General features: G+C 45.5%; 1 protein-coding gene across 1 annotated transcript in view; it reads right to left on the bottom strand.

Annotated features, from left to right (window-relative positions):
- Positions 1–25,589, bottom strand: part of LOC306750490 (phospholipid phosphatase-related protein type 5-like) — a gene marked incomplete at both ends in the record, with an annotated part of 71,858 nt that overhangs the window by 24,339 nt on the left and 21,930 nt on the right. The window contains 2 exons of the mRNA XM_079233922.1: positions 8,088–8,338; positions 21,814–21,946. Coding sequence (XP_079090048.1) covers positions 8,088–8,338; positions 21,814–21,946 — 384 coding nt within the window. The remainder of the gene's footprint in view (positions 1–8,087; positions 8,339–21,813; positions 21,947–25,589) is intronic.

Here is a 25,589-nt window from a genome sequence, read left to right as displayed (position 1 = left end):
GTGTGTGTCTGTGTGTGTCAGTGTGTGTGTCAGTGTGTGTGTCAGTGTGTGTGTCAGTGTGTGTGTCAGTGTGTGTGTCAGTGTGTGTGTCAGTGTGTGGCCTGCAGCCAGCATCCCGAAACACACATGTGCATGTCCTCGCTCTGCAGTCATGCTTCATGTGACACTGATAACATTTACGTTAATATCTATTTAAAAACAACAAAGAAAGTCTCTGTGGTGAACAAACAGTCATTTAGAGTGAAAGAATGGGAACATGCAGTTCCACTGCGGTCTCCTCTTTGATAGGTAAACAGTTCCCTCTTGGTAATCCAAATAAAATAAAAATGAAAGAGCACATTTGCATTAATATTCTGGAAAAAGAGCTGAAGAGTACAATTCTTATTCCATTTGTATTTCATTTTGTCAAGAGTACCAGAAACAGAAGTCCACACTTGGTTAGAGTAGCATGAAGTCCACTGTTGGTCATGTAGGATTGTGTGTGTGTGTGTGTGTGTGTGTGTGTGTGTGTGTGTGTGTGTGTGTGTGTGTGTGTGTGTGTGTGTGTGTGTGTGTGTGTGTGTGTGTGTGTGTGTGTGTGTGTGTGCGTCCTTCACCGGGTCAAGGATCTTTCTCCCTGTGAGCCTCGTATGAGCCGTCACATACGATCAGTTTCATACTTCAATGGACAGGGAAAAAAAATAAACCTCCTAGTTGACCTCCATAAAACATATATGTAGTATTTTAAAGCTTCTCTGCTGGGCCTCATTTGACCTGACACTCCTCAGGTCAACTTGATTTGTTTTAACAGCCTTTTGTGGATCGTCTCATCGCCGTGTGTGCGCTCCCATCTCCCAGCTAACGTCGGCGCTAGCAGCCGTCGGCTCGCTCTCCATGTCACCGCCGTGTCGGCCGAACCGACGGGGACATGACAAATTCAACCTCCGCTCGACGCCGCCATCAATCTGTGCCTCGCCAAGTTCAAACGGTCTCCTGTTGGTGTGACTGAGGGGAGCTGCTCCGACACGCACACACACATATACACACACACATACACGCACACACACCCTGTGATGGAGCCGGCCTGTGTTAATATATCAGGCGCATTTAAAGGCCGAGAGAGGTGTGTCACCTCTTATTTCAAACCGCACCAGGGCCGGTCAGAGTGGTCCGACACGGAGAAGAAGGACACAGTGTATTTTTCCTGAAAACATATTTATTGTGGTGTCAATGCTGCACTAGCTGTTATTAGGACATATTGAACTAGAAGTGATTACCAATAGCTGTGGTAATGTTATTATCTTCCATAATACAGAAAAAAAAAGCTATTACCGCTCATAGATAAGAGGAGTGGTTGTATTGTGCAATAGTGATGGCAAAGGAAATAAAGAAAAGACATATTTTCCTCTGCTTCCACTCTCCACTCTGCACACACATGATGAGTAAGTATTGTAATTATAGTTCTACATAAATTGGAAATGATTTCCATACAACATTTCCAAATGAGGTGAGCATCTGTTTGCTCTGTAGCTGGTGGAGACGGCGCTTTAGACCATGGTGGCTGGCGCAAGGCATTTTGTAACGTTGCTCATAACGTTACTGAGGCACAGAAAGAGCCTGTGAATGTGTTGCTGCTCTATATTTGCAGACGTTTGGTGCTAGGTTATATAAGCAACCTTCATTGGAATGAATGGGGAATCCTCTTGGTATCTAGTTCTCCTAATAAACCCTCAGAAAGCGCGTGCATGTGTGATTGTCTGGTCTTCCCTTAAGAGAAATCCCCCGGTGCAGATGAAGACATATCCCGGGCTTTACTTTGAATAAACAGAGAAATAGCTCAGCAGTGATACGATATCCAACATGGCTGAACAGACACATCAAACACTGCCTTCAGAAATGTAAACTTAAGAAGGAATTGTGGAGATGTCACAGTACAGTGCTGCACCACCCACAAAAAAACAAGCAACAAACAAACCAAAGCTGGGGACAAAAGAACAAGACACAGCTGGAGAGAACTCCTCCAGACAAACACAGTCGACCCAGGCTCTGTTGCGTCTATAAATGCCACATTGAATCAATACCCGACAACGGGCATGCAGGCTCTCCCTGCATGGGGCAACCACCACGATCCACCCTCAAGCCCACAGGATTTGGGGGAATGCTGATGTTTGAAAGAGCGGCGATGCTAATTGGAATTATGTGAAGTTAGAAGGCAAACCTAAACTTCACCTAGAAAGGTTTAAACATGAAGTAGCTTCCATCAACAATGTTTAAAGGTCACGGATAATGCTAACTAGCTTGTTTTTGTGGCTGGCCAGGCTGGTGTGTCTACAGAGAGAAAAGAACATCCTCTCTATCTTTTGTTCCCGCTCTATCCATCATGAAAATGTGCAACAACAACCTGGTCAGATTGCTGGGTATGATGTGCACCTCCAGCTCGTCCAGCTGGTCCATCCTTGCCACCTGGACCATCCTCGTCCACCTGGACCATCCACATGGACCATCCTCATCCACCTGGACAAACCTCGTCCACCTGGAACATCCTCGTCCACCTGGACCATCCTCGTCCACCTGGACCGTCCTCGTCCACCTGGACCGTCCTCGTTCACCTGGACCGTCCTCGTCAACCTGGAACATCCTCGTCCACCTGGACCGTCCTCGTCAACCTGGAACATCCTCGTCCACCTGGACCGTCCTCGTTCACCTGGACCGTCCTCGTTCACCTGGACCATCCTCGTCCATCTGGACCGTCCTCGTCCATCTGGACCACCCCGTCCACCTGGACCGTCCTCGTTCACCTGGACCGTCCTCGTCCATCTGGACCACCCCGTCCACCTGGACCGTCCTCGTTCACCTGGACCGTCCTCGTTCACCTGGACCGTCCTCGTCCACCTGGACCACCCACATGGACCATCCTTGCCCACCTGAACCATCCTCGTCCATCTGGACCACCCCGTCCACCTTGACCATCCTCGCCCACCTGGACCGTCCTCGTCCACCTGGACCGTCCTCGTCCACCTGGACCACCCACATGGACCATCCTTGCCCACCTGGACCGTTCTCATCCAGCGGGACCATCCTTGTCCACCTGAACCGTCCTCATCCACCTGGAACATCCTTGCCACCTGAACCGTCATCATTCACCTGAACCGTCCTCGTCCGCCTGAACCGTCCTCGTCCGCCTGGACCGTCCTCGTCCAGCGGGACCATCCTCGTCCACCTGGACCGTCCTCATCCAGCGGTACCGTCCTCATCCACCTGGACCGTCCTCCAATGTAATTCCCTCGCTACAGCAGACTTGGGAACATGGGCCGAGCACAGCCAGCTACTTGTTCTGTTGTTGGCTGCAAGAACCAACAGAAGGTTCTCCATGTAGTCTCATCATCATCTGAGCGTGTGAAGACCGAGAGGATTAACTTTCTCAAAAATACAAAGCAGCAAACCAAAACTCTCTATTCCTTTCAATGACAAGGTTACAAGGCGCAGGACAAGATAGTGAACTGATCATTAGTTTCTTTCATACATCATAGCTCTTTATTGTGAAGAAACAATCCTAAAACAGTATTTGGGATTTCTGTAATGAAGGAATTTGTCTGTGGCATTTTGAACAGCTTGAAGGGGTTCCAGGTATACTGTACCTCTGACACTCTCTCTCTCTCTCTTTAATCTTTGTGTTTGAGCTGGCTGCCTGTCGAAGACTTAAGAGGGAGGTTCTGCATCACAGACCAGTATCCCTAAGATTAATGTTAATATATTGTATGATGAAGCACCTCACATTTCAAATGTATAGCATTAATGGGAAAGGGGTGGAAAGTGGATGGAAATGCACCTAGTGTGTCTTAAGGCAGGGTTGGTAATCTTCTTAAAAAACAATTGATGATATTTTTGTCCAAATTCTGATATTATCCCAAATATAATAATCAGAAAATAAAATATTAAAATCTGTTATCTGTGGCGGCCGCAGGACTGTAATGAGCGCGTCCTATCACGTCATTCGGCCAGAATGTAATGATTGGACGGGCTACCTGCCTGTCAACCTACCTGTCTCATTTATATGAATATAAGAAGGAGACGTAGTCATGGTGACATCACACATTGGTTTGTTGACTGATCTTTTGAAGCCTTGATTTGACTAAATGACCATAATGTACTAAATGAACATCATGCTGTATTGAAGAAGACTTGAAACTAGAGATTGAGACATAAACTCATGTTTACAATGTTTACTGAGGGAATACATCAAGAGAAGTAGAGTCATTTATATAGACTTCTATACAACCAGAGGAGTCACCACCTGGTGGTCAGGAGAGAGAATGCAGCTTTAACACATGAAGCATAGACTTCTATACAACCAGAGGAGTCGCCCCCTGGTGGTCAGGAGAGAATGCAGCTTTAACACATGAAGCATAGACTTCTATACAACCAGAGGAGTCTCCCCCTGGTGGTCAGTAGAGAGAACTAACTACTTTTGGAGCTTGTGCTGCGAGCTACTGTCATTTGAAAAGAGTTGCCAACATTGGGCTGCGTTTTTAGGTTGGAGGAGGTTAGTTTCTTAGGATAACCAAGTCTAGCTTTAACTTATGACCTATTGGTCACAAGACTATTTTACCAACACATTAAATGTCAAAGACACATTCTTAACACGGCTAACCACTTATTTTCAATTAAAAACAAAGGTGAACAAATTAATGCACTGAAAAATTATTAATCAATTATTTACAACTACGGCAAGTGTGGTAGTTCAAATGAACCAGAAGGTAGTTCTGCAATGCAATTCATATTTACAGTAGACAGTTTGGTTAATGATGCTGAGCTTTTCACTTCAGTGGTACGATGGACTGGGGAGAACACACTGAGTTACAACCAATGGGAATTAAGTTAATGTAGGTTGGTGAAAAAAATATGCAGGGAAATGTTTTGGAACAAATGATTCATATGTTGCAGCTAAAAATAACACCAAAACATTAGCATATGTAATTCTAAGTTACTGCATGGCAGTCACATTGCATTGAACGGGGTAATTACAGCTCATTTATATAAATCCTCGGCTGAGGAACGCTGGATGGCTGTTCGGCCCTGGCATCGCTGTAATGGCCGAGACAATGACAGTTTGAGGAGGAGTAAGTGTGTGTGTGTGTGTGTGTGTGTGTGTGTGTGTGTCACTTGTATAAGTGTCTTTGTGCAATCTGCATGTACGTCCTAAACACAGAGCCGTACACAAACAATGGCCTTGGCTAAATGACCTAGATAACAGAGGCAATCTGCTGTCCTCATCGCGCCGAGAGTCACTGATGGTCCAAAGCCGCGCTTCCGTCGCTCATGGGCACTGAGGCAGCGCAGCTCTCTGACACAGAAAAGCAAAACAGACCATCAGCTAGAATCAGAGGCTTTCTGGAGGGGGTGGATCCACAGGGAGGCAGGGAGCTGCTCGGCTCTCTGTGGAGTTTGCGGACCAAAGGGTGACGGATCCGCTCGTTGGAAAGCTACAAAGGATGACTTATTAGTATTTATTTGTTGTTGTGAGGACATTGTGCTAACATTAAAAGAGTGCACTGCAAAAGAGTGTGTTCAGTCAAAGAGCTGCTGGCTGTACAGTTGGTAGTCACGTCTCTGAGGGAGCTCTTATAGAATCCAAGTTTCACTTTTGTGAATTTGGGATTTATTGTTTTACGGCGTTTAAATCTTCGTTAGTCTAGTCCAGTTAGACCAGTGGTTCTCAAAGTTTTTTTTTTCACGCCCCACTTTGGAGGAAGAAAAATGTTCATGCCCCACCGCCCCAACAAAATGGTGACGAAAAGTCTATGCTGAATCTTTTTGCAAGATTTTTGAGCAAGTCTTCACAGCAGCCCACTGCTCCTTCATTACTACGGATGGGTCAAATGCAGAGAATCATTTCCGCACTGTGGGATTAATAAAGGATTATCATTTTTGGTTTAATCCACGGCGGCTCACAGGTCATCTAGCTTCAACCACTGAGGTCTGCTGGTCAAGTGAGAGGCAGCGGCCCGAGGATCCACTCAGTTTAAACTGTCTGAAAGTACCTGACTGGTAGAAAAGATGTAACATCGCCGGTGTGAATAGTTTGGCAGCCGAGTATTTCACATCTCCGTGTCCTTGAAGTCTGTGAAGCTGAGCGTGCACATTCTGCACTGTAAAGCCACTGCGCTGTTCTTTTACTACGAGAGCATTAAGAACACCGTGTGCTGTTGGTCGGTGAGGTTTTATTGGAATGTGTGCTCGTCCCACATCCTCAATAACATCTATAACAATGATTCATGTGTCTGAAGCTGAGGATGAAGCTGCGTCATTTACCTTAATATGTTTTGTTCGATAAATATGTGCACATATATGTATATTTGATTGTGATACTTCTGTATCTGTTATTTTACTGCTGCGGCTGTTTGATTCTAAGAAGCCAAGTTATGGCACATCATCAGACAATCCATAACTGAATCAGTTCTCATGGTTGACCTTTCACTCCTAGTTCACTCCTGTCTACACTGCAAACACATGACATACAGCTACTGCATGGACACACTACACTAATATGATGAGGAAGAAGGAAAGACTACAAATAGCCATTGGATGGGTTCAACGTCTCCTCTGAGAGTTCGGGTGAAGACGAGTTTCTTTCAAAGCTTCATCTTCAGGGAAACTTGTCACTGCAACTTGTTTTGATTTCACAGGAAGTTGTTTTATTTTTGTGTTCCTGAATCATAATGGGTGTCTTTCTAAAGTTATGAATCCAAAGCCTTTTTAATTGTTTCTATTCATACTTTAGATGCTGCTGCTTGCCTGTACTAACATATAAATACATGAGTATTTCTATACAGACGTCTTTGGGATCAGTTTGGGATCAAATCTGATATGGAGACAGTCGGCTCCCTCAAATTAATTCCGGGAAGCGTCTCTGTCTCGCTGACACTTTCTGTGATCTATAACTGGGCAATCGACTGAGACATGAAATGGGGAGTTAACTGAATCCGGGAGTTAACTGCGATAATCTCATTAGACATCAGAGAGACTAGATGCAAGGTCACACACTCTCAGGCCCGAGAGGAGTGAAAACACTGACAGTTCAAAGGAGAGGAAGAAGCTAGAATGATCCCTAATGAGAGATACTTGGGATGCGGCTCCATCTCCCTCTATGTATGATTTATCAACAATTTACCTCGTCGAAGAAAACCTCACACTGAGGGTTTTAGCACATTTTGATAACAACACTCACTGAGAATGAAGTGAAAGCTGAGTAGAAGCTGAGCGCCCTGGGATTTAACCCCCTTCTTATACACACAACGCTATCTGGAGCTGGACGGTCTGCTTAAAAATTGATGTTGCAGCATTCTGTGTGCTAAAGCAGTTTGGGCTGAATATGATTTGCATAAATATAGCACTAACATGCTCAAATTTACGGAAAGAGACTTTTGGGAGAGAGCTGGGATTGTAAAACGCTCTCTTGGTCTGACTTCCTGTATACTCGGTCTTGACCGCCGTGCAACAACTAGAAAATAGAACAACTTCAAGATGTGATTGTTTTGCTCAGCTCTCACTCCGCTATCTGGCTGACAATCAGCACCATAACCTAAACACCCCGACACTGTGAAGGGGATCCTCTTCGCATTAATCCAATCTTATTTTAAATACATTTTAGTGAATGCCACAAAGCAGATGAGTCTTCTCTTGAAATCTCAAATGAACAAAGTCACAGGTGAGTCGTCACTTCATGAATGTTAACTGTAACTTTTTTGGTTGCTTAATAAAAGTCATATTCAGCGTTCGGTTGTAGCTCAAGCCATTTGTGTCAGCTCTGGTTGCAAAAAAACCAAGATGGCGACAGCCAACGTGCAGAACTCCAGGCTACCTGCCAGTGTGAGGTCCCGGGACCGAGGACGGTGTCTGTGTGCAGATGATTAAAGCCCTCTGAGGCACTTTTGTGACTTTGGGCTATGCTAAATAATTATAATAATCGGGCCGTAATCTTCAGAGTGGAGTTTTGACACGCACGTTTGGCCGACCGGCCGACCGGCCGACTCACGCCCCAGACCTCAGTAATTGCCATGCGTGAGTGTATCGTGAGCAGGAGCATACACAGGGAGCAGGGAACTCACAGCCAGGTAGAGGGCCGCGTACACGCTGAGGGCCGCCTCCTTGGAGGGGAAGGTCTTGCGGGCGCGCAGGATGTCGTCCTGGTTCCCGGTGCAGGCCTCCTGGTGGCTGATGTAGCGCAGCGCCTGCTGGCAGCCCAGCGCCGTGTAGTTGGGCTTACAGACCGTCAGGAAGTAGGGCGCCAGGTTTCCTGTCACTACCTGGCCCGCATTGACAAATATGTCAACGGTGAAGAGGCCGAAGGTGTAGACTCCTGGGAAGAAGAACAAGAAGACGTTAAGAGGCACGCATGGGACCGACTGGTACAAGATCAAATACAGCGAGCTGCGTGGGCCGTCTCTCCACCAGCCGACTCAGCCACAGACATCATGAACAGGCAAGAGTGCATCCACAAAGAGATCAGCCTGAATACGATTAGTATTGCATTTTATTCACAGATTAGATCATTATACATGTCCTGGTCCTGTTTTTCAGGAATACAAATCTTCCAAATCCTCTAAAAAACGACTAACTCCCAACGTTGAGGCTTCTCCTCTCAAGCTCAACCGAGACAGTAAACATGTATGATGGAAATGATTTGAATCCCTTAAAGCTTTTGTTTAAATTAAGTCAAATTACAAAAAAAAAGACTCAAACTAAACCAAAAGGAACACAGTGTTTTTCATATGATGTCATATTAGGTGTCAGACAGGCGAACAGGTCAGTGTAATAGTCCTTTAATGACATAATAATGAACATGAACACACTATTGGCTCTAACCGCTTAGTCACATGTGACGTTTCTGTCCATTGATCCGTTGTGCTTCCTGCAGATGGAGACATGTTTAATCCAGTTAAAATAAACGCGCGAGTGGTTTTCCTCCAGTGGTTTCCATGGCTGCCGTTGTTACGGGGGGAGTCATAATCAACTGAGACAGATCGCCGTGCACGTTAATGACATCCTCACGGTCTCCACGCCGCTGCCTCTGGCCTCAGAGACACACCTGCCGGCATGTTGAGAGCCAACATTGAAGGATGCAGCTTATAAAACAATCCTAGAACCCTTAGACACATACATGAATCCTCCATAATTATCAGTATTGATTCATTTCACATATATGTGACCTGTAGAACTTACTGTTGACTTTTTGAAAGCATTGAACTCTTGTTGACAACCGTGTTATTTCTCATTCATGGTAATGTGCATGAGGGGCTCAGAAACTATGCTCTTCAACACAATCTGTATGTTTTCATTGATGGTCATTGATTTTTCTTCTCACATTCAAAATGCTCTTTGCAGATGACACCATATTGTTTTCTTTCAATAAAGATTTGACAACTGATCTTTAAAGTAACTTAATATGGTTTAAAACAAATGAGGGAATTTGCATTGAGAAAATCAAACTTCATATTCATAAAGGAAGAAATAATCATGTTTCTCTGTATTCTGCTTGGACACTTCCGGTGGCTTCTGCCTGCAAAAACGTCCACAAATATTTTGGAATTCTGGGATAAAATGAACTAAACTAAAAGAAAACAAAGGTTTTGTATGTTACTCTTCAAAAGCTGTCATACCAAGTATGAATGCAGCTGCTGTATTTGACTGTACGCTTGTCTCTGAAGGGAGAAACAAGAACACAGATTGAAATACAGATAAAAACCTGCCGGATATGATTCATGGTAATGCTAAACCACATTTGTCAAACTATTATTTTCATATCAACCAGAATCAATCACTCCCATGTGGTGACTGTCGCTCGGTAGAGCCGGGCGTCCTGGAATCGGAAGATCAGCGGTTCGATTCCCGGCCGTCAATCCGTGTGAATGGTGATGGGCGTGTCGTGTTCAAGCGCTTTGAGGCGGCGTGGAAAGGGAACGAGAACAGTGCATTGACGGGGTCCTGATCCCTGAAGAGGGGTTGATCCGTCTGTCTGGACGCAGTGAAACCCTCAGAGGGGATGTTGCTCGTCTCTGAAGCCAAACAGACTGATTGTGGGTTCAAACCCAGAATGCTTGTATTATTTTGTTTACACTCTAAATTTCAGACTGGCTGAGAGCCTTCAGTTGCCTTCGTATAGAAGCTTCTGCGGTCAGATCTCTATTCCCTTCCTCAGAGCATCAGAGTGTCAATGTGGACGCTCATTAAGAGACTCAGAAACGCTCTGCTGACAAAACCAACACTGAAAAGCAGATGAATGAACACGGCGCTCTGTCCCAGAGCCTCAGAGTCGCAGCATCCTCGGCCCTCCTCTCCTCAGTCTCCTAAAGAAGACACGTCGCGTTGAGACACCGGCAAAGTGCTTCGTAAAAACATCAAGACGTAAATCATTCGACCGATGTGTCGCTTCAGTGTGAACGATCCCCTCCAACAGCAGCCGGAGCGCCGCAGACCTGCTCCTCCTCTCACCTGCCGCCGCATGGACAGGTGCAGGAACTCAATCCCTGGTCCTCACCCGTACCACACACACACACACACACACACACACACACACACACACACACACACACACACACACACACACACAGTCACCCAGGTGCCACCGTACTTCCTCCCTGCTCTGAACCAAGCAGCCAGGCTTTACATCTCAGTGATTGAAGAGCTTGAACAGGAATAATTGCTTCCCTCCTACGAGAGGCCGGCCCTCTGTCACACTAAATTACCAAACGGGCGCTTAGTCAGACAACACACACACACACACACACACACACACACACACACACACACACACACACACACACACACACTGGGGCAACAATAGCAGCTTTTTCCAATCACTGTTGAGTCTTTGGGCTGCTGCAAAGTAATTTAACTCGAGCTTTTAGCTGCGAGACACTCGTGAAAATGGGCGGTAAAGTGTCACGGCTGCGGAGCGAGGCACGCCTCCTCACCTCCTCGCCTCCTTGCCTCCTTGCATCCTCGCCTCCTCTCGCACGAGCTCTCGTTCTTTAGTGCGGCGGTCTTAAGCCGCTCCTCATGCGCCACAGGGAGCAGCGGTGCTGAGGCTCCAGATGCTGACAGGTCCATTTCCCTAACGAGCATCAAATAGGTTTCGTCCAGGCGTTGCGCGGCTCCGGAGCCGTCCCACTTTCTGCAACACGAACGTGGGTTCCTCCGCTCTGCCGGCATCCTGCCTGGCTTTGGGAACACAGAGCGGGGCGAGTGGATGTGCTTATTAGAGCGTGAACCTAATCCAGTTTGCCTGCTTCAAACATGATCTGCTGCAGAGCCTCTGGAGCCGGGGAGCACGCGTGCTAGTTGGATGCATTTCATCCTCCCTAGTTAGTTAGTTAGTGTGAGTGTGAGTGTGTGTGTGTGTGTGTGTGTGTGTGTGTGTGTGTGTGTGTTGGAGGGTGAGCAGGGATGAAGCATTGCACCTCTTCTTTGATCCGGTGCCAGCATCTCCTCAGTGCTGCAGTGTGATGAGGCCCGGTCTGGAAGTTATCACAGTATCTCAGACTCCTTTTGTGCTCACACACACACACACACACACACACACACACACACACACACACACACACACACACACACACACACACACACACACACACACATGCTATCTTAGTCCTTAAGTTAACAGAAGTGTTAAGGTCTTGTCCCTCTTGAATCGTTTGAAACAGTAAAATGCATCAAAGTCTTTTGTTCCCCTGGTCAGATGAACCTCCTCGTCTTCATCAGCTCATTCATAACCTCCTCGTCTTCATCAGCTCATTCATAACCTCCTCGTCTTCATCAGCTCATTCATAACCTCCTCGTCTTCATCAGCTCATTCATAACTCAACCTCTGCCCACTAAACATGATGGACATCCAACTGCTGATGAAGCAACACACACACACGCACACACACACACACACACACACACACACACACACACACACACACACACACACACACACAGGAGCATGTGTTGGTGTGAAAACACAAGCTGAGGAAACTAACAGCTCACTGGGTTCTGTTTCACAGAAGCTACTTTTATTCACGGAGCAGCATGAGGGATCGTCAAAGCAATAAGGTGTGCACTTACAATCCCTACTTGTAGGGTTTGCAGTATCAGCTTTAAATAAACACAATCATATAAAAGCATTACTTTGATCTGAACATTCAGATCTGTTAACTTTAAAGTTTGCCAAACACGTGTCTATGTGCAGCTCACAGGAGGTGACCGGGTCTCTCGTTCGGAACAGAGGGAAGCGACACGGAGGAACACATGAGGGGAGCTGCCACGACCAAACAGGAACACAGCAGCTCCATGAGAGGAGCGTGAAGGTTGTTGGTTCAGAACAGGTTCACAGAAGGCTTCCAGAACGGAGGCGGGTCCAACCCGTCCAGAGGAACTTTAGAGGGACGTTTACGTCAAGAGAGAAACATTCAGCAAACACTCTGAACGCGTCTCTGGAGACGCTGCTCTTACTGGGACATCGATTAGTAAACACTAATGCAGAGGGAGGGGGAAAGGGGGGGGGGGGAGAGAGGGAGAGAGAGGGAGAGAGAAGGAGAGAGAGGGAGGGAGAGAGAGAGGGAGAGAGAGGGAGAGAGAGGGAGAGAGAGGCAGTGGTGGTGAGGGGAGACACGCCGAGTCATTCAGGCTCTCCCGTCTTTTCTCTGTGACCATGAATGCAGCAGCACACACACGGTGGGGTGGGCGCTGTACATCATTAACGATAAAAAGTGAGTCACATTCTCTTATTCTCAGGTTTTTTGAGACATTTGAGATTGTTTTGTTGTTTATTAAATACGTTTTACCCCAGTTGAAAGCATAAGAGAGACTTACACACAGCACTGCGTTTTCCCAATGAACACGAAGGGAAGCTTTAATAAATACATGTTCATCCCCAAAATAAATGACGAGACAGCCCTTATGAATGTGCTTCATTTACCACCAACTCTCTGGAGACTAATACGTGTTCTGTAACTGTGTGTGTCCATTAGCTCTGGTCTGAAGCTGGTTATGAAACAAGGCTGCATTGCATGAAAGGGAACCAATTTTGCACCAAATGTCTGCTTACTACTTCATTTAAAAAGGTGCAAATAACACAGGAGCCGCGGGACGCTGCAGAGCAGCAAGAGGGGCTTTCCACCCTTTGCAGTTGCTTTGACAATCTTTTATTTCTTGTTTCTTTTGGTCTTATTTGTGCAGGTTTAGTGGCACCAAGAGCCACAACTTCCTCGAGTGAATTTGCCCCTCAGGGTTTATTTACAAGTTTCCTTTCCACAGTGTTGTTTTCTTACTGCGGAGCTCCTGAAAGCTTGGGAATTACTTTTTTTTTTAGATGTCTACCGAGGGGCCGGTTTTATAAATGAAAAGTCTTCATCACTACGATAGTCCTGGTACATTGTCTCTGTGTAAAATAACTGTGCTTTGTGTTCCCAAAGGAATAGCCTCACATCATTTTAACATTCATGTTATGTAACTCTTACATAAAGCCACTGAAATAGGGGTCTGCGCATGAACTTCCTGAATCTAAAGTTCAACAAGCCTTAAAATGCACGAAGGTAGAAACACAGTGTGAGGGAGCGCCACGACCCTCGGCTGTGTTCTAAATTTAATCTTCCCCCAACAGCACAGCCCCTGTGAGTCATTATGCAAAGCGACGCCATGGCCTGAGTGAAAAGGGGAGCGAGCTGTGAGGCGGCTCCCACGATGCCGCGCGGCGCTCCAACAGATGTAAGCGCTGGCAACGAGCATGTGCAAGCATGCGGGACGCGGTGCGCATGGATGCACGCGCTGGGGCGCGCACACACACGGACACACTGGCACACGCTGACATTAGCAAAGAGGCAGGAGAAACACCAAAGAGAGACTTCTGGGAGCAGCTGGGCTGAAAGAAGTCAGCTTCTGCATGACAGCTGTAAGACACAGCAAAGCACTCTGGGTGTTTGAAAAAAGGACAACTCCACATTTCACTGAGTATGTGTGTAATAAATCATGGAATCCTGAATCTTGAATGCATATAGTAAGGCACCAAGTAATCACATCCATAGGCCAGGGTGAGGATATTAATTGTAAGTCAAATGAATGAAGTTCTCATTGAAGCAAACCCAGAGAGGCCTCCTCTCCGCTTGAGATGGGTAGTGATGGCACACACTAAACACAGATGTTCATTTTCCCCATCTGCCTCACCATCTGTCTGGATGTGACGTGTCGTCTTCACTGTGGGTTTCTAACTAAATGCATCTGTGGCGAGTACATCTCTTTTTCCATGTCAATGTGTTCCTTTTGTTTTGGAAACACCCCTTAGCCATTTGTGCCAAAGTAAAAGAAAACAATGAATACTTTTTTTTATGTGGATGTTGATGGTTCAGGAAAGGATTTACACGCTAACATTTGCACATCATCACTAAACGCTGAGGCCATCCCCTAGTTGTTGAGACATTTCCCTCCGAACACACAATGTTCCACCTCACAGCAACATTGGTGGGCGACTGTGGGTCATTGGCAGCGAGGGTCGTCCTCCAATCAGAAGTTCGATCATTCTTTTAGAAAGAGAGAGATTCACAGTTCTGTCCCAGGTGTGGAACGACATCCTTGACGAACCAGGTCTGGCACTACAGAGATACCTCCAAGGAGGAACCCTCAGGTGTGCTCTCTAGTCAGTCTTCATCACCATGCACCATCAATGCATCAGTACCTCACTTATCCATTCTTGGCCGAATATAATGGTCCATCTTCATAGATGATATTGTGGAACAATGTGGGAGCAAAACATGTCTCTACAAAGATCTTCACACCCATAACATCATCCAATGGGTGGCGGCATCAAGCCTCAACATTGACCTGGAAAACCTTGGGATGTGAGCTGATTAGTGATGTGTCCTTTCGTGTCGAGGCTTCGATGGACGTGTCGAGTAACCAGGTAGATTTTGGTGAAGCGTATCGAGGCTTGTGTCGATGACGTATGCGGTGACGTTCGAAGCCTCTGAGCCGGCCGTACCACGTGACTGATTCAGAACATAGTTCGTGGGTTTGCCGTGCGATTTGAAATATAAGAGGCAGAGAAACTCAATGGATTTCCCCTTCCTCTCTGTACTAGCTTCATGTGTGCCTGTGAAAGGGTATTTTATAAAGCAGGAGAAATAGTCTCAAAAAGCCCAGCACTGTGGAAAAGTTCTTATTTTTACTTTAAAAAAATTGGACACATCAACATGGACTAACGGAGCCGAGGCTCAAACCACCGATCCTCTGACTGAAAGTCAGATATTCTAACCACTGACCCACAGTCACATCACAACCCTCTCCCAATTTGTTTTGAGTTTTGATTTTGACCCCGCCATTATATCATAAAGATAGACACAATATGTATTGGCGTCACAAACATCATTTATTCCATTTAAAGCTTCACACACCAAAGCCATGGTGTCGCTATGATCACTCTGCCTGTTTTACATCTATTGTCCACTTGGTGGCGCAGTAGAGCAAATGAAGCTCCATGAAGCTTCGGTACATGAGCGAACCGATTGGATGGAAAGCTTCAATGCTTCAGGAAGCTTCATCTCGCCATCACTAGGGCTGATGCCTGAGAGGTCATCTTTAAGCAAGTTTAAGTTAATGATGCTATCCAGAAAGGGGAATGCATCTTGACCTGATCTCTTCTTTGGGGTCACTGAGACCAGATGAAAGTCCGAGGACTACGCATTGACAGAACACTACAGTGGACCGACCATCCATCTCAAATCTGAGAACGTGCAAGACAACACATCGGAGCCTTGCAGAAGTTGCCCTACAAGCTTGATCCTAGAGGCAGAGCCAATGTCTACAAACCCAGGTCAGGAGTATTATGGAGTACTCCAGCCTTGCCTGGATGAATACCTCACAAACCACGCTCATGCAGATACACATTATTCAGACAGAGGCACTAGAGATCATTGGTTTCGTTGAGGACTTTGCCCTAAAGCAGCGGTCCCCAACCACCGGGCCGCGTGACACGTTACCCCAAAAACGAAATTTGTCTGTTTCAACTGAAGTGGGTTTAAGTCAATCAGTAGACTGGACATGCAGGTCTATAGACCGGATATAAAGAACACACGTGGGGTGCCTTCCATCACCCCGACCCGGCTCAGGGCTCCCACTAATTTGGCGTAATGGTGAGTTCTATTTGTGAGCACTTTATTATTGTTTTTATGCCGGTCATATAATTTTACTACGTCATATTTATCGCCCACAGCATGAAGGCCGGTCCGTGAAAATATTGCCTGATACAAAACCGGTCCGTGGCGCAAAAAAGGTTGTGGACCGCTGCCCTAAAGGATTCAAAATGCACACTCCCACCTATCCAGCAGACCTGAAAGCACTGCTACCCTGAAGGCTCCCAGGTGGAACCACCGCAGGGCTAACACCACATGCCCTGATGGGAGCGTTCTCCACTGCTATGACACCATGGGACAGCCCTCCCCTGCTGATGTCAGAGACATCCCATCAAGTTGTGTTCATGCCTTCAAGAGATTGAATAAACACCACCTCAGCATGAGACTGCAAGCCTAAAGCAAAATGACTTCAAACAAGCTTCATATATTTCTGAGTTGCTGCAGATCTCTCTGAATGGTATTCATGAAGCTTGTATCTGCTGAAGCAAAATAATAATAAAAAAGTGTTGCATCACACACTGCCCCGTTTACAGAGACTTTAAAAACAGAGGAACCCCAAGGACGTCTTGTTGTCTCTTCCCTCATTTTCATGTTTTGTCTCCTGCTCGCCTGGACTTCAGCTGGATCCCTGAGCCCTCCAGAAGTGCTGGAGGCCGGCCCCCAGCAACCTGGAAAGACAGGAACTAAGAAACCTGCTCCAGTCTGTTCTCTAACAATACTAGAGAGAGAGATAAGCTCAGGCCAAGCCGTCTTCTTTGACCGATCGCAGCTGAGAAAACTTCAGCAGTCCAAGGAAGGGGTGCATAGAAGGAGTCCATTGAAGATTTGCCGCTGATCAACACCTTCCCCTCCCCTCCAGCAAAACTTTGCCCCTGGCCCTCTGAAACATCAGGAGAATCTGTATTTCTCCTGTGATATTTGGGTTGAAGCGAAGAGGAAGAGGAAGAAGAAGAAGGAATGTGAGGGTAGATCTAAGGTCGTCTATCAATATAGAAATGTCCTTTTTACTTCACAACAATCTCCCAGCTGCCGAGTGGGGCATTAGTTCAGTTTAGCTGCTTAATGTTGAAGTTTTTATCTTCATGGCCAAACGCTGTATTCATGGTTTCATTCATCATTGCATTTATTAATTCACTGATGTTTTCATTTTGTAGGTGTTGTGTGTGTGGTAATAGTTCATTAAACCTGTCATTGATAAAGCGGTTGATTAGGTCTTTTGTGTGTGTGAAGTATTATGTTCACTGTTTAATAGCCGAGGCCGCGGCACTAATTGAGACTAAATTCATTATTTGGCTATCACTTTCCTTTTGAAAGGGTGGTGCCAGAGGTGAATGTAATACAAGTTAAATGATGTTACTCAGTATAAATACTGACTCCTTCATATTTTGTACCAATTAATGTGGTTACGCTACATTGTAGTTTGATCACATTGAATCCCAAACCTTGTCGGAGTATCAAACCCCACGAAGGATACAGGCAAACACAATATACCTCACCCGTGGCTATTTTTCCAACACACACAGATTTATAATTAACGGCAGAATAGTTGCATTAAACAGTCAAATTAAATAAACTCAACCACTCCAAAATGTAATTATTCAAAGGTTATATTGAAGCAAAAGGGAAACAAAGAAAGCAAGCGTGTTCATAATTCAGCTCAGTTCCTCTGCAACACAAAACTCTACTTCAGAATAACCAAAATACTCCACTTCGGGGTTTACCGGTTGCCAGTTAAAAAGCTCAGAAACAAACCAAAAGAATCAACAAATCCAAGCACTTTTGTGGAAAATAATAAAACAAAGGGGTACCAGGCTTTCACCGGCTCATGGATACCGGGGTGAAACCCGGACTAAATACTGCTTCTTCCCTTCAGATGCCATCCTGAACCTTTGTCTCATTGCAAATAACGACATTCTGCACTATGGGGTCGTAAAGTCTTTACTGCAAATTACATTCTTACAGCAAGAGATAAGCCCTAAAGAAGCAAACAGCAGGTTCCCAATTAATTCCATGAATTGCCTCAGCCTATCAATCCTCTGCTGTGAATGGGAGGCACTCCGCTCCAGTGAGCCCTGCAGGGCAGGCCAGTTACTGCACCGTCCTCCAGGTCTAACATCTAAAGCCCCCTAATCTCCCTGACACAAATCCCTCCACCTATAAGTCCAATCAACTCAGGAGGCCTTCGCCTCCAGGGCTCAGAGAGGCGCTTGGCAGGGCAGGGATGCCGAATGGCTCAACCCAGCGCAGCCGAGTCCCTGCTGGATTCATTCATTTGTGCGCTCACACTGTGCCAACGAGCCTGCCAAAAGTATACATCAATAGCATGGATCAAATGCACCATAAAACACACACTGTACGCAATGGGATTTCCAGATTGTGTGTGCTAAATCGTGCCTTGTAATATGGGATAACGGCTGGTCCTAATGCTTCTGCAAAGAGGCACTGACAGCTCGCCACAGCCCATTAGCTGATGTTGGTACAGTGCTGCACCGATTATGCAGTTTGCTTCAGCGAGCCCTGAGCGTTAAGTTAAAGGACAAAGGAACACGCACCTCTCCTCATGACATTAAAAGACAATCGCCTCCATCTCTTAAACAAATGGAATCGTCAAAGCATCTTCCTCTAAAAATACTTTTGAAGTTTTAAAGCTTGCATTTAATTTAGTTTTGTCCATTGTACCTTTAACTCCCTCATGTAATTACTCTGATCACCACTGGAATAAAACTCAAGGGGTTAAGAACCACTAGCAGACAAACGATCAGACCTACCAACTGTTTATCTAAGTTATTAAAACCATTTTACACTGAGGTCAAAGTGAAAGTGAGTCCCTATGAAAGGTTGCTGATGATCCCTCATTGCAAGAGAGGGCGTCACGGTGCCTTGGCTGTGAAGACACACACCTCGTGTCCACGTATTAGCAGTGGTGCATACTGATCTGGTCTCTAATGGTCCCAGTATGATCCAAATGAAGAGCTGGTCCTAGCAGCCACCAGCATCTAAAACCAACCAGCCCCACTAAGAATTATTTCAAGGCGAGGCTGTCTGGAAGTGTGTGCCGCTTTCTCCATTGTTCAATTGTTACTTTATGCTGACAAACTCCAGCTTGCCCTGGTCTGAGGGGTGAGTCCAAACGCCCATTCATCTTGGTTCATCTTCCATATACAGTTATGAACACGGTCATTAAGACGGTCATACCATGCGATATTCTGATAGGAACTGATTAAACTTGTCCGATAATTCCATAAAACATCTTCAGTAACAAACAATCACCGATCAAAGGCCCTTCAATATGGCCATAGTGGCCATGTGATTATCCCTTTCACAGCTTTTGTTGATTGTGTTGTCGGGTGAAGTGAGACTATATTAGCATGCGTGTCTTTAATCCGTTGAACTGTGGAGCCCATATAGAGGCAGATATTGCTATACAAACTGTATAATTCACTTCTTCATTTACTCATAACCAGAAACATATAGACTAATATGTACACATCTGAACACACAACTCACATTATACTCTTTTATTACAACACCAAAAAGTATTCAAGTGGTTGCAGAGATACACCTTTTTTACTTTGGGTTTGCAATTTTCGAGCAGAGGCCTAAAAATAGGTGGGTTTTCAAAATGAAGGCTTCCTCCAGCAGGGACGGTGGGACTTCACTGTAACGCAGAGATAGAACCAGGAACCCCGGCAGCTGAAGCACTTTATCTTCCTGCCTCTGCTTTGCAGGGACAGCACACCGCACAGCGCTCTTTAAAACTGGCATCAATTAACACAAAGACATAAGCCGTATTCAGATACACCACTGTACCGGTGAATAATATATGATAACCAATTCCAATGAGTCTCTCTGGAATGAGAGGAGCTTTAGCCGGGGAGACAAGGCCTGTTAACATGAAGCAGTAGCAGGAATGGCATGCTGGATGTGTAAATGTGAGGGCAAAGCCGGGCCGCAAAGTGGATTCCCCCTCGGGGATCTAGGTAATAATCCTCTTCAGCAGCCTTATCTCCTGCTCTCACTTAAGCGAGCGAGAGGGCAAGGAGAGGCCAACGCTGAGCTGCAGTGTGTGTGTGTGTGTGTGTGTGTGTTTTATCAATAACAGCGTGTGCACATTTGCTAGTCTGTAAGCATGTTTCTGCATGTGTTTCATGCGGAAAGGCATCAAGGTTTATCTGCCCACATTTCCGTGTGTATCGGCATCTTTAGGCAGGATGTGTGGAGCTAGTGGACCTGCTCAGCTGGAGGAACGCTTTCAGAAGCAGAAACCATGCTGTAAACACGTGAAACAGCACGGAAAATACGAGTCAGAGGAAGAAAGTACATTTTTTAAATTCTTATCTGAAACCTCTCTTTTCTTCCTCATTAGATTTGCTTGTCAGAGTTTTATTCAGTAGATCCTCTGAACTGCACATTGTGCTGTCATGATTCACTTGTTTCATCTCGATGAATACCACCTGTGCATGAGTGAATTGGTGAGATTGAATCATAAGCATAATACATCTTCATGAGGCTACCTGTTGTTCTTCATCTGTGGCCAGGTTTCCTGCACGAGAAATCCTCTTTTAGAAATCCGTAGAGGAAAACATCCAACAGCTCAGTCGTGATATCAGAGAGCTGGTGCCAAATATCACTCCAGCTGTCAACACTGAGCTGAACTGTGAGAGGGAGGAAGAGCAATGGAGCGCTGGATGCTCTTTGTGCTGCAGGTGGCAGTGAAGCAATTAGTAAAGAATACCGTCAATAAAATGGGAACGCAGAAACAAACGTGATGCCAATTGAACGATTTAAGGCGGATTTGAGGTTACTTCCAAAATGACTAGAGGCCTTGAAGGGGCGGCTCATCACAAGCTCAAAACCACATATGCTCCTGTCGTGCTATGGATCAGTAGATGGTTTGGTGGGAGGTCCTGAGTGGAGACACCTGCCTTTCTCTCTAATATAACGCTCACTTCATGTGGGAACTATTTTCTTTCAACCATAGTTTACTACATGAAACTGCTCACCAAGGTCTGTGGATTATCTTGAGTGGACGAGTCATTGGGTTTTTCAAATGTTCTTTTCTTTTTTTGGGGCCCTTGGAGCATCACAAGCCAGGTGCCATCTCGTTCCATTATTGAAGAAGAAGTTCACATCTGAGTTGTCCGACACTCCAATTCCTGCTTAAAGCCATGTTTAATATATCTCATCAATTTGTATTTATTAATTCAGTTTACTTTAAAAAAGAAAAAAATCACTCCGCTGACGAATGTCGGGAACCACACTTCCTCTTCCCTGCGCTCTCATTGGTCACAGCCCCTCCAGCAAGTTGAGGCGTGAGCCCGTGAGAGCTGAGAGACGTCGCGTTCGAACGTCGCCAATTCACGAGCTAATTCTGAACCAGAGACGAGCTAACTCCTCCTCACGGTCGCCGGTGGGTTCACCGATTACCTTTCAGCCAACCAGGACAACTCAAGCACAAACATTTTGTCCAGAATCTGTTTCTAGAGATCACTCTCAGCCACGGGCACCAAACACTGGAGGACCGCTATGGAGCCACGAGGCCGAGGAGACGACAGAAAGGGTTCAATGTCCGTTAACGCAGTGCAGAGCTATCACACCGTCAAGGTTCACATGGGGTTGGCTTTATGTTTTATGCAGTAATTAAGAAGTACGTTAGCCGGGGACTCACCGAGGAAGCGGAAGGTCCTGCGCACCAGCGGGTTGAGGTAACAGCAGTCCCCCGTGGCCACGGTCTTCTCTGAGCGGTCGAACTCTTTGGACGTGTACTGGACCAGGAACAGCACCGTCTCCGTCACTGTGATCTGTAGAGGAGAGGAAGGGGATCAGATGAGCCGGGTTCCAAGCACTCTGTCAGTGTGTGTGTGTGTGTGTGTGTGTGTGTATTTAAATGTGATTTCATCAGCCAATAACCCCCACAAAAAAAAGTTTAAACAGTTTTGTATTTTTGTTGTTATATAGAGTTTTTTACAAGACACATCATCATCAAAAGAGTCCAGAACATGTGACAGTATTGGAAACTCAATGACCAAATATACTTTAACTTCTAATTGTTCTAACTTTCAATGAATGTCTCGTGCAGACCCACACCAACGCGTCTCAGTCTTCAGACTGCATGACCCAACCTGTGACCCGTGGTTCATACGATAGATCTTTAAAAACAACCTACACATTTATATCATTTCCCAAAACAGCAGGCGAGTGTAGTTTTCCTTATCAAAAGGAGGAAAGGCTATAGGAAATAACCCACATGTGATCCTCTTTCTGGCAGCAGGACACTGTTTGTTGATGAAGGAGCTTATTTTTATTCATTTATTTTATTTAAAATAGATTGAGAAATAAATAAATAATCAGAATCAGAACTGTTTTATTGTGAAGTGCGTTACACATGCATGGAGTTTGGCTCAGTGAATGGAGCCTCTGAGGGCGGTATGCTGCGTCTACCAGTGGCGGGCCGGGCATTTTATACCTAGGCCTGCTGTCTGATATGGTATACATAAATACACGCATGACGGGATGCTGTTCGGCGCAATATGAGTCACTGCCAATTCCTGCTTGAAGCCATGTGTTTAATTAATTCAGTTTACATAAAAAAATATTACAAATTCTAATATATCTGAAACAATCTGGACCTCTCCAAAGACCGTTGGTTTTTCCCTTAAGTAGAATGAAAATGAAATCAATAACAATGAACTTAAAGATCACTCTGACGAGATTTCTGTGTGCAAAAAGAAGAAAACAAATTCACATTATGAAGATTGGAATCCTGCCGACTGTCCTCTGATCGGCTTGGTTGTTCTTTTTTACCAAAGTGAAATCACTGAGGTCTGGATCATGGCTATATCTCTTAATGCTGTAGTTCAATTCGTATTGCATGAGGATCCAATGAATCCAGTGCCATAAGCTGAATGCACAAACAAGTGGCAACACAAGTTCTACTGATCTGAGCCCTTTGGGAAGATCACCTGATATCCAATGAGCTCCTGAGAGACGGTACCAGACTGTCCCTGAACACAACCACAGGGATTAGCTCCACCTGAATAGTGCATTACATATTGCGAAAGGAAACAGGACTTTCACATATGCTGAGAGAGCAGCACAATATTAAAGGAAGAAGAAGAAAAACTCTTTGGAAAACCAACAGAAAGCAAACTTCAAAAACTGTTTGCACTTAACGCAGCAGGCCTGCAGACGGCCTTATTTCAAACTAAATGAAAATCTATAAACTGGCGGGGAACAGCGAGAGTGAAGGCCTGTTTGTTTGTTCCGTCTCATTTCGCCGCCGTGCCGAGACGGGGCGGGATCGAACCAGCGGGGCAAAGCAGCCGAGCAGCTCCGAATCAACAGGTACCCATAACAGAGGTCTGGGGGTTGACCCTGAGGACGAGCGCTCTGCATCTACTGCCCAGGATGAATTGGAACAGGGTTGCATAAGAGCAAAAGCAAGCTAAGGCGTGCAGGAGGAAACATTATGCTCCACTGCAAAAGGCTAAACTTCTGTAGAAGACTGAGGATATGCAGCTGAAACACTTCAATGTCTTGGCATTAAATAACAAGTTTCGCTAAATCTCAACACGCAGTGACGTGCGTCAGGTTAGCCCCGCCCACCCTCTGCTCAGGAACACCTTGTGTCGCCTAAACTTAACTTCCTGTGCAGGCTGAGGTTTATTATTGAAAAGACGCTACGCGTGTAACGCGTTATATTGACACCGCCGGGCACGAACTGCTGCTAGAGGGGCAGGTAGAGCGTCATGGTTGAAGCGTTATGATACTGACCAAGCTGCATTGTTTGATTTTATCATTAATACAAAAGTTCAAGCAAACAAAATCTAAGTACAGATTTCTGTCAGTTTAGGTACTTCTCATCACGTTGATGTATGTTCATGTGTTTTGATTTGTTACTTCATGTCATGTGACGTCATGATTGACAGCTGCTCTGAGTCAAGTAGTCGTGAAGCTGGAGGGTCAGTAAATGCACCTTGAATAAGAACACCAGGAGCAGATGCTAACTTTATCTGTCAGTTCATACAAGAAGCGATATTCATATCCAGAGCATCAGCGTATAAAGACCACCGGCAGCGCCTGTGTCCGGATCATTTTGCTTCCCTTTGCACAGTGTGAGGAAGTGGAAACGCGTCGGCCATCTTTACACAGGCTGTGGTTTGCTGTATCAGTTGAGGTGAGCACTGAAAGTAATTGAGGCGTCAGTTGAAATGCAAGCGAGTAAAGAAGTCGTTTCATCAGAGTTTCAAATTGCAGTTGAATTTTAAAGTGCTAAAATCAGTTGAAGTGTTGGTTGGTGTTTACTGATAATCCAGAACTATGGAATGCAAGAAGTTGAAGTGTTGAAATGTAAGAGATGAAGCGTGTACTTCACGGTGAGCCGCGATGTCTGAAAGCATTTGAAGTGTCAGTTGAGAAAGAGATGAAAGCTATTCACATGTCAGAATAATAAGTGAGGGAAGTTGAAGTGGAGGCTCCATCCATTTCTCCAAGTGTCAGTTGACGTGTTATAAGTGAAGGCAGGTGAAGTGTCAGTTAAATATTATAATAATGGTTCTCTTGTCGCTTCGAAAGTCAAAGTAAAAAAAGATTTGGTCCAAACAGTTAGGATTCTGTGAGGGAGGACGGTCTGAAGCTGAATGTGGAAGTCAAAGAGCGTGAAGCGTAAAACCTGCTTCTCTAGATTAAGGTCGTCCGCACATAGATGACGTGTGACAGATGTCACACTAGAGACACTTTTGTTTCCATCTTCTCTTGTTATACTTTTTGATGTTTTCAAAGCTGACCGAGAAGCTCGTTCCCTCTCGGCTCGGTGGGTTTGAGAAGAGCTTCAAGGATCTGAGCGATGGGACCAGTTACATCTAACCCAGCCTTAAAAAGATACAAAACACAGCTTCACAGACCGGCAGCCTCAACAACAAGGAAAGATTTAGTGCAAAAATACCTTCCAAAAAAGCTTCTGTACCCAGAACCCTTTTAATGTGAGACTGGACTGCACTGAGTCCTCTGGCTCATAGGGGGAAGGGAGGAACAAGGAAATTATCTGTGTGTGTGTGTGTGTGTGTGTGTGTGTGTGTGTGTGTTTTTCCGATGACTGCAAGAGATTTCTTTCTTCATTGTGTGCGTCTAGACTTTAGTAAGATGTGTGTTGCAGAAATGCAAACAAACTGCCAAAAAAGACAATGTGTTTGTTAATGTAAGCATTAAAAAAAAAGTCCAGACATTATGTAACAAATGAGTCAGCGTTGACTTTTGGTTTCACGAACAGCAGTCTCCTGGGTGAAAGTCCTGCGTCTTTAGACAGACGTGTCCACCGACCTCCTCTTTGTCCCACCGTCATGTGGATAACATGCAGGAGAACAACCTGGCATCTACCAGCTTCGGCGTGGAAAAGGGTTCGTCATCAGTCTAAAGATGGATTTCTAAAGGGAGCCGAGAATATGA

The sequence above is a fragment of the Taurulus bubalis genome, assembly GCF_910589615.1.
Source record: "Taurulus bubalis genome assembly, chromosome: 18".
NCBI lineage: Eukaryota > Metazoa > Chordata > Actinopteri > Perciformes > Cottidae > Taurulus > Taurulus bubalis.
Note: the sequence above shows the minus strand (reverse complement) of the source record. Positions and strands in the feature narration are given on the sequence as shown.